The 10,503-nt window shown below is 40.8% G+C and overlaps 1 protein-coding gene across 1 annotated transcript in view; it reads right to left on the bottom strand.

The window, feature by feature from the left end:
* STAT4 (signal transducer and activator of transcription 4) overlaps positions 1-7,886 on the bottom strand; it is a 42,509-nt gene extending 34,623 nt beyond the window's left edge. The window contains exons 1-3 of the mRNA XM_050339888.1: positions 7,484-7,886; positions 4,559-4,687; positions 2,913-3,057 (exon numbers count right to left, since the gene is read on the bottom strand). Coding sequence (XP_050195845.1) covers positions 2,913-3,057; positions 4,559-4,686 — 273 coding nt within the window. The 5' untranslated portion in view covers position 4,687; positions 7,484-7,886. The remainder of the gene's footprint in view (positions 1-2,912; positions 3,058-4,558; positions 4,688-7,483) is intronic.
* Positions 7,887-10,503: the final 2,617 nt, after the last annotated feature.

The following is a 10,503-nucleotide window of genomic DNA, read 5'->3' on the forward strand; positions in this document are numbered from 1 at the left end:
TCCAGCCTCCCTTTCTCTGTGGTATGCTGGGACAAAAGGAGCCATGGCACTCCAGTATGTACATCAGTCATGTTCTTCTGGTGTTGTCTTGTGAAACTGTCCCAAACTAGCTCAAATCACAAGATTTAGAGTTAGGTATCTGCAAGGGCTTCCAGCTGAATGCCCATTTCCAAACTTTACATATATTCAGCAATAAAAGACAACCAGTGATGCATTAAAAAAATTAGACCCACAATTACATAATTTGCATAGTCAAATTTAAGAGCATTACACAGATACTGTCTATGCTATGTGTCATGTACAATTTACAGTCCATTCATAATGCTTGACAGTTAATAACAAAGATAGGCTATCAGCTGATTTCAACTACTATAGCATTTCTTTCCTGATGTACTTACCTAACCAATGAAGATGTATTTTTAACAGCTGAAGCCAGGAGACTTCAGCTCTAAAGAACATGCAGCCCATACTTTGGCTGAAAATGCATTTATCTTTTATGTTCTAAAAATTAAAAGTTGTAACATAGTATGTCACACAAACATCCAGATTACTAGTGTCATAGATTTCTTAAGACGGTTTAAGTTATTTGTCTTATTCAAAAATAATAATAATAACTCTCAAGCATTGCAAGAGCCTAGATCTACTCCAGCCTACATAAATTATTCTGGAAATCAGAATATAGACTGTGGGTGATAGTGTTAAAGGTCAGGAAAAACTCCAATATCTGTATCTGGTGGTTCACATATGTAATTTGAAACTGAATGAGTAGCTTTTTATCTAAATACATGTTATCTGCTGTCTTGATGTAATGGAGATAGGCCAGCATTATTAGTGATGGGGAGAGCTGTTGGGTTTTTTTGCTCAGCTGGAAACATTCTACTACAAAGCTCAAGACTTCATATCCTTTTTTTAATAAGCAGTATAATTCCAGCACCACATATGGCCTCTCAAGGAGTTTGCAATGCAAATCTGCAGACCTTTGCAAGCCAAGGGAGCAGAGGGACCTGGCTGCTTGAGAAAGCCTACTAAGGAAGAGCCTGGCAGTGCTGCAGGGTGATGAAGAAAACAAGTTGGTGCATGTTGTGTCTTGTGGGGCCCTACTTTTCAGAGCCAGCAATAGAATGAAACAATGGGTCAGGCTACTCTACAGGGACTTGAATGTTGTTCTTTCTAGAGAAGGAAGAGACCAGCTCTGGTGCTGGTGCTCCTGTAACTAGTATGTGGTGACTGTAACCAAGCTGTTCAGCTGTAATGGGGATGCCCTAGCATTTTGGCTTGTTCTGGAATTGTGACTCAGACCCTTGCCACCTGAGAAACCATTTAATCATAAATCACTTAAAACTCTCCTCCTTTTGTCTCTCTGGAGTAAGCCTCCTTTGCTTTGTGCTCTTTGTGAAACACTTCATGATATAATTTCCAACCATGCCAGGATTTCAAGGAAGCATTTTTCATTCTGGCCATGTTTACACTGGTTATGATGTGAACTCATGTGTGTGCACCCACAGCCTGATTGCTTGTCCTGATGTGCCCAATTTCCCAGAGCATGCAGAACTGATGCTTCAAGTTTTGGTTAAAAATTTAGAGAAAAATCCATGGTGCAAAGAGTAGAAGGAACAATGAGAGACTTTAATTTTGTAGAGCTTGTCTGTAAATATATACTGGTCCAATATGCATGTGCACATTGTGATGGTATAATCATAAATGCACTATCTTTTAAGCCAGGAATACACCAATGTACAAATGGAATACACCATTGCCCTGGAATGCTCTCTCCACACATGTGGAAGAACCCTTTACAAAAGTGAGACAGCTGTCTCAGCCCTACTGTGGTAAAGTGTGCCAAGACCATGACAGAAATTACAGGATGAAGCTTTCTGCACTTAAGACCAAAAGCAGTCAAGTAAATTTGTTGTTTGAGCAGTACTGAAATTGTGAAAAGTGCTGCTACGCTGAAAAAATAGAAAGTGGCTTTACTTTTAAGTTACAGGAGGCCACTTGCATAGCATAGGATGAAAAAGTGGTAGTGATAGAAATATTGTCACGTTTTTAAGAGGCCATAGTTAGGGATAAAGAGCAGTAAGACACAGCCACAAAGAGAACAAAATAATTGGCAAAGTCAGGGTAAAATTTTCCAGACCAGCATGTGTGTGTATATATATATATATATATATATCAAATAAAGAAAATGTTTTACAAGCAATGAAATTGTCATTTAGGTACTGATGGAAAACACCATCAAAGAAGAGAAAAAACCCCAAACTTTCATTAAACTCAGTTGCATATCTGCTTTATGCAGAAGACAGATAGATGTCAGGAAGTAGGTGACTAATGAAGTGGAACTCTGAGAATCCTTGCCTTAGATAAACAATTATTACCTGCTAATCAAAATAAATATCATTTTGCAGAAGCCTAACAGAAAATCCTTTAAGCCATTCATAACAAATAATCCCAGCTAAGCATAAAACAGCAAACATGCTAATGATTTACAAGGATTCCTTTTTCAGGTGCTGCCTTAAGCCCCAAATATGTATTTTTATTCCATAGTTAAATATCTGTATGTGTCTGAAAGATGTTACATTTGTAATAAACATGAACATCCATAACCACTATACAGTCTTATTTGTCAGAGCTCAGTGAAACACAGATACACACAGAGCTAAGAAGTCACAGCACTTGTATCCGAGCTGCATGCATTGAAATATGAATTATCATTCCACAAACAAACAGTGGAGTTATTATTTTGAATTATCTTGTTGAAACCTTGGTCTTCCCATAGCTGCTTGGAGTCTATAGGAATCAGGACAGCTCTGAGCTGTGCACAGAAACAGACTGCATTCAGCAGAGGTTGGGCACAGCCTCTAGAGAACAGTAAGAGTGTACAGTACAATCTGTCATCTGAAGTAATGACCCACCTGCAGCAGCTTCCTGATTCTTTTCAGATTGTGTATCAAGAGCAGATTCTTCTCTTGTGAAACCCGGTCCAGCTGTTCATCAACCTGTATTATCAAATTCTGTAAAAGGATCATTGCCATTGCTTCATTGTTGGCTGCAGCCTCCCTGAAAAAAAAAATCAGTGAATGAGAACCACATGTTTAAAATGTTGGGTAATGTGTCAATCTATCAGTACAGAAAATTATAATCTGTTCAGAAATCTAGGCAGCAAAAAAAAAAAGGTTTTAAACATATGGTGACCTGAATATAATTAGAGGTTTGCCAACAATTGATTTTTAAGATTTTGGGTTTTTTTATACTCACATAGATATGCACTTACAAAAACAGGGTGAGGAGTCAGCCAGAGGAGACAACCAGGGTTTTCTAGTCTCTGCTCCAGTGAATAGTTAAATACTTCTAGCTCACATATCAGAGGAAATGGGGCTTATGCAAACTGTCCCTCTCACTCAGTCGCACAGGTATAATTACTGAATTTGCTGTCTAGTTTCAGACAAAGCTGACAACAGGCTTGAAGTCCAAAAGATAATATGTTCTTACAAATTTCATGGAAATCTGGCAGGTTGGTGGAAGAGAGGAATCCAAATTAGTGCCTCCACTGAGGGAAATGGCAGTAATAACTTGCTCCAGGAGGCAACAGCCAGATGGCCAGTCAGCAGATATATCTCTTCACACCAGGCACCAGATGAGACTTTGCCTGGCCAAACTATTTGGGGATACAGGAAGACTCTGAAGCTACTGGTGAAGGGTATGTAGGGGACAAAGGACACAAACACAGACAAAACCAGGCTTTACTGGTTCTGCTGTTCATGGCACAGCTTGGACCTGAAAGGCAATAACATTAGGGAGCAATAGAGGGGAATATAGAGTTCAGACAGCAAGGCATCCTTGTCCTTGGGATAGTCTCTTTCCTTGCCCAACAGATGGCAGATGCCTGTTTGAGATATGCCTGCTAAATCTAAGTCTAGTAAAAAGGAGGTTTTATTGTTTCCCATGTTCCTACAGCCCCATAAATACTGAGCTATAATCTGTAATGAAAGATTATTTTCCTGTGCAAATTTTTTGTTGGTTGGTTGGTTTTTGTGTGATAGTCCTGTGGGTTTATCTTGAAAAATTGAGCTATAGCTAATATAATATTTTTTTGGCATTTAGTTCGGAATTTTCTTATGATAACCATCAAATTAATTCAATCCAAATTTGTGCATAAATTAACTTTCTAAAGAAGAGTTCCTGGAAGTAGCTGGCTTGTTCCCCAGAATTATCCAGCTTCAAGTGCAGTTTTGGACAAGTTAATAATTTTATGCTGCAAGAGGTAATTGTATAACACTTCCATTGAAAGTAAATTGCATTATTTTTTTTTTAGGAAAAACCTGTAATATCATTACAGCCAGACCATTTTCATTGGATTTTTTTTAGGAGAAAGTTCAAATGTGAAACCTTGCTTCCAGATATTCCTTAAGTTTAAACAGCTAAATCCATAACTAGTGGAATACTATTCTTGGAGTGCAGATGTCTGCACAGGTCATAAATGAGCACCCTAAAACCTGCCAGAAAACAAAATAATTGTTTGTAATTGAAATAATTTGAAAGAGAATAAATGTAATCCTACCAGTCTTGGCTTTCTATCCATTGTGCCAGTAGATGCCGGATTTCCATGGGGAAGTTATCATCATAGAACTGGTCCACCTGCTCCAAAAATTTTATTTCCAGTTGTTGAACTTGACTCCATTGGGACATACTGTAAAAGAAAAGATGAAACATGTTTGCCATTGAAAAGTGAGTATGAATTACTAATCCAAAGTGCATAAATCACTTATTTTCATTGTAGTTTTTATATACTTCAACATTTCTGTCTATCCTGTCTTTCAAAACAGGTGGTGGTGTTGAGTACATTTAGCCAGTTAAGGGGAAGAGGGAGAAGAGTGGGCAAGACCATTAAAGGTTCTGGTTTTTACACTTGAATAGGCAGGCCTGTCAATTCTCTTCCTTAATGTAAATGTTTTGAGATACTTTCTGTTGCTTATGAAGTGGTGAGATTTACGCAGTATCTCTCATCAAGAGAAGTAGTTTAGGACTGCACTCTTCAAATCCAGGCAAAACTATTCTTTTTGAAGAGTAGTAGAAAGCAATTAATCTGTTCCCTTCTTGGTGAATTCATGCCACTCAAGTTTTTCCTAAAGCCATTGTGGTTGTGTGTTACTGTGCTGTTTCTAAAGCCCCACATATTTTGTTTAGAGAGTACTGCTTTACAACCCAAATTGTTTATCTAGTACATCTTCTCCCATAGAATTATATTTGATGTTACAGAAAGAAAAAAAAACAACTAAGCATGGAGTCATATGAAAACTGTAAGTCAAGCAAAAGTAGCACTTCCTGATGACAGGCTCTGAAGTTCTTAGTGAAAAAAACTATTCCAAGTAAGTTTTGCCTGTTTACTGAGATCCTGGAGATAGAAGTTTGGTTGTTCCAGATTTTAGGTGAGCTGAATGAATATCTGCTCCTCTCCATGGTGTAAAGAGACTATTTTGGGTGAGCAAGGCTCTCTATGAGGACACCTCAGCCTGAGTACTCTGTCTACTCATGAGAACATTACCTTTCTGATCACACCCCATCATCATTTATCCCACTGTTGAAAACACCACTTTGATTGTGATGCTGTCAGAGCAGGATAGACTGATAAACCATGGCCTCAGGGCAAGCCCAGGCTGTAATCCTGCTTGTGGATACAAAGTCAGTGGTAGGGTTGAGAACAGGCCACCCTGGATGAGAAGAAAAGGGGAATGCCCTGAGGCCTGTGCCCTGGGATCTCAGTCCTTGATGACACTATTCCCATACCAGAGGTGATCTTCCCTTTCATCAGAACTTAACCAAAAGACACAAAATCCAGTCAGGGGCTAATGATTGCATTGCAGTAGGTCAACAAATTACAGATCTGTTTGAACATTTTTGACAGAAACTTTTCCTGAAAAAAAAAAAAGATAAGATTTCATCAAAAGGGACATTTGTGTAGAAAGCTGACCTTTTTGTAAGCAGCTTTTCTATTTCCAGTTCTTAATCATAGTTTCAGAATGTCAGCAGTTTGAAATAGAGAAAACATCATATTTTTAATGCTGTGGTCTTTCTTTTTGCTTTTTTCTCAATCAGAGTTTAAAAAAAATATGAAATACCTCTAGATGTGTAATGGAGTCGTGAGTACTTACTCATGCAAAAGTAAAAGTGACAGGTTTTAGTTTCTCATTAACAAAGGCTGATGGGATGATTCAGTGTGTAGTATGAAGGACACTATATGATGTCAGTGGAAATGTGCCCAGGGACACATCCCTCCTCTTTTATTTCTTCCATTCTGAGAGGAAAAAATATTACCTGAATATTTACTTTGTTTCTTTAAATTGCTGAGCAGGAGTAAGGCACAGAGTGTTCCACTGTGTAGCTATATCGATAGTTACAAAGAATCCCAGATCTTATTTCTGGAGGTACGTACAGTGAACCAAATCATGATGCATTAATACCTTATAGAATAGTATCACAGAATTGTTAAGGTTGGAAAGGACCTCCAAGATCACTGAATCCAACTGTAACTTTTTTCTGAACTTACACTCAGTAAAAAAAAAAAAAAAGAAATCGGATTAGTAAGGCTGTTAACTTTCAGTGGGACTTTTTATTGCAATTTTAGTGAATTCTGGTGACTACGATATCCTAAAAAGATTAGTAAGGAAACTTAATTTTTTTATCTAAAGAAAAACAACAACAACAACAAAGGCAGGATTTTGTTCAGCCTGCAGCCCCTTAAGCCTTCCAGGTAAGGTGCAGGGATGCTCACGTGCATAAATGCATGCAAAGCACATAGGTATGATTTGCTCCTGGGATTTTTGTGATGTGTTCAGTACAATACATATTCCTTTAGTGCAAAAAAAAGTCACAAGGAAAGCTGAGAAGAAGTTTTAGCACATTGTGGATGGCCTCTGAAGGAACTTAGAGGAAAGATGGGGCAACGCTATTTACAAGAACATGTAGTGACAGGACAAGGGGGAATGGGTTCAAATTAAGAGAGAGTAGATTAAGATTAGATATTATGAAAAACTTCTTTACTGTGAGGTTGCTGAGGCACTGGAACAGGTTGCCCAGGGAAGTTGTGGCTGGCCCATCACTGGAAGTGTTAAAGGCCAGGTTGTATGGGGCTTTGGGCAACCTGTACACTGGGATGTGTCCCTGCCCATGGCAGCGGGGTGGAACGAGATGACCTTTGAGGTCCACTCTCAATCCAAACCATTCTCTGGTAGGAGCGGGTGACGCGTGACGGCGGGTGTGGAGATGGGTCCAGCTGCTCCCTGGACAGCGCAGAGCAGGCACGTCTCGCTTTCTGCGTGCCCAGGAGCTCGCCCGACCCCCGGCTTTGCCCTGGAGCCACCTTCGGGCGCTCCCGCCTGTGTCCAGCGCTCCGTGCGCCCCCATCCCGCTCGGCGCTCCGCTCCATCCATCCACCCACCCACACTCATCCATCCATCCATCCTCCCCTTCCCGGCGCCCCACTTGCCTTTCCCGTGAGTCCGACCGAGCGTTGCTGCTGCTGCTGCTGCCGCTGGCGGCTCCCCGATCCCGCCGCCGCCGACTTTAAGTGCTGTGCCCGCCTTCAGGGCCTTCCTGTGCGTCAGCCCCGCGGGGCCCCGGGCTCTGCCGGGCTCTGCAAACCGAGGGCGGAGCGCCGAGTCCGGCACGGTCCTGCTTCGGGTGCTGGGAGACATGCGGGGACCCGAGTCGTGACAGTCACCTGGGCTAGAGTCAGAGTAGGGAGGGAGCTGTTTGTCTTCAGGAGGCTGAGAAATAAACAGATCTTTCTAATTCGTACTGTGCGGCAGAGCCTGGGCAATCATAGAGGTTGGGAAAAGACCTCCAAGATCGAGTCCAACCTTTTACTGAACACTGCCTTATCAACTTAACCAGAGCGCTATGCTTCTTGAACATCTCCAGGGATGCTGACTCCACCGCTTCCCTGGGTAGTCTGTTTCAATGGTTAACCACTCCCTCTATGAAGAAATTCTACCTGATGACCAACCTGAACCTCCTTGGCCCACTTAAGAGTGTGACTGTCACTGTCACACACTTATCCTGTCATTGGTTGCCTGGGAGAAGGGGTTGACCCCCACTACTACAATCTCCTTCCAAGCAGTTATAGAAAGCATCTTTCTACAGTATTCTGCATTCCAGGTAATAGCTGGAATCTGTCCAATGTAAAAGATTTGATCCCTGTTCTGAGAGGTTAATGGTCCAATACCATATCTGTAAATGGCAACAGAGATGTTCCAAGTATCTTTTCCCTTAAGAAGTAAATTATTAGAAAGAGGATTTCTATAATAGCAGGTGCAATATTGCTAAAACCAGTGTGAGTGTAAAATGCTACATTTTCACCATTTCCCACCCATCTTTCCCCAGCACAGACTTTAAGAAGGTAGGATCATGGCTCTGGTGTGATGTGAAGCAGCTGAAATCTGCCCTAAAGCAAATACTTTTGACTATTGTTTTATTTGTCATATTTTGTCTTTACTGGAAACCCCAGCTGTGAGCAAAGCATTTCGGTGCCATTCTGTGCAAACCTGGGGTAAGAAACATGCTCTCAGAACCTGCCAGGGAGCCAACCAAGCAATGTTACACTGTCTCAGCACTGGGAGGAACGTGCATCCTTGTTCAAGGGAAAAAGCCAGGTACTGGAGATGCTGTTAAGTGGAAGGTATGTGTTACTACTGATGCATAATTATATTTTCTAGGCAGAGCAGAGAAAGAATTGAATGTGAGGTGAGAAGCTTTGATACAAAGGCAACTTCTAGGGGATCGCATGCAGGTGTCAGCAGCTGGCCCATGTCTGAATATTGGCTGGATAAAAGACATTATATTCACTGTACATGTGTTTGAAATGAGATTTGGCTTTGTCTTTACTAGCATTTATCAAATTTTCAGGTGCATTTGTATACAGAGAGACAGGATCATAACAGAAGTCTGAAAAAATCCTGATTTACAGACTTGTATGGTCCAATCCATATTTCAGGAGACTCTCTTTAGTTCTGTTACTCTTTTATGTTTTGGGTTGTTTTTTTTCAAGTGAGATGAGGATAAAACATACTAGAGGATTTTCTTTGGCCTCTTATTTTTAAACTAAATGACCAGAGTACAAAATCACATTCGCTTTACAACTCAGAAGTGAAAGCTTGGTGTATAAGGCTGGGGGAATGATTTGGTTGCTGTTTACGAGCAGAAGCATATCTAGTCCCAAATTGCATTTGGACTTCTCTAAGTGGCTATTCTTGGTTCTGATTTAACCCAGCTGCCACTGCCTCAAAAGAACTGACAGTAGAGCAGAATAACAATATTTACACTGTTTTTTGTTGGGAACTGTGGACCAGAGTGAATGACTTGCCCTTTGTCCAAAAAGGTCAGTCCCCAAATATAGTCAGAGTTTGAAGTCTCTGCTCAGACCTGATATCTGTCCTTTAGATTTCAGCAAGCATGGGAGGCTATACAGTAAAGCTGAATTTTACTTATGTTTCTGGTTTTGCTGATGAATATATTGGCATTTCATTTAGGATGCATGCACTCACACTTCATAATCTTTCCATAGGATTGCATGCTGTTATTTTGCACATTTAATAAATAATTTTATGGATCAACCAAATTTTATTCTCTCCATTGGACAAATCTTCATTATCTTCTAAGACACCTGATTTTCACAATTTTTTACTGTGTACTGGTAAGCAAGTGTGGGTACTACATCAGGACACTGAATTAGTAGTTTGAGGTCTATCCAGGAAATATTGATTAGTAGTTTGATTTTGTGCTGTCAGTAGGGGGAACTATTGCACTGTATTTATTTTAAATAAATATTGGTAACTCTTTTTTTTCTTTTTACATTAAGTGCTCATTCTCTGAGCATCCTTATGTAACTGCTGTCTGTAATGATAAAAAGACAGGTAGTTCATAGCATCCCAATAAAACAAGACAGTAACAGGTTTTCAATCCCCTTTTTGCTTGCTGTTTCTCTCCCTGATATTAAGACAATACAACACTTCCTATTTTCTGATGCCCGTATTTATTCAGACTTGCTTCAAGAGACCATGAGCAAAAAGCTCAGTTAGGTGTTCTCAAAATCTAGGGTGATCAGAGGTCATTCTTCATCTGAGTTTCAGAGGTCGGTTTCTGGGAAGATGGTTCCTGTTCCCTTATTCGTTCCTCCCCTCCTTCTTCCCCCCACCCTCTGACAGGTACAGCAGCGAAGGCAGGCCAGTTGCTGGGATGAAGAGCAGCTGCAGAACCAGCTGTTGGGGGTGCAGGATGCTGGATATGAGCCATGGCTGTGGAGGCAGGAGAACAGGGGCATGATCCTCACAGCAAGGGGTGCAGGAAAATGAATGGAGTTACTTGTGATGTTACAGTGAATTGGGGAACCCTGGGGCTTTACAGAAGCTTGTTGGGGAAAATGGAAGGGAAGGGCACTTTGTTTGGAGGAGGAGAATAGTGGTTCTAGGGCATTAGAGTTGGATTGTCAAAGGCATTGATGTATGGGCT

This window comes from Myiozetetes cayanensis, unplaced genomic scaffold (assembly GCF_022539395.1).
Source record: "Myiozetetes cayanensis isolate MyiCay16 unplaced genomic scaffold, myiCay2020 scf9, whole genome shotgun sequence".
Classification (NCBI taxonomy): Eukaryota; Metazoa; Chordata; class Aves; order Passeriformes; family Tyrannidae; genus Myiozetetes; species Myiozetetes cayanensis.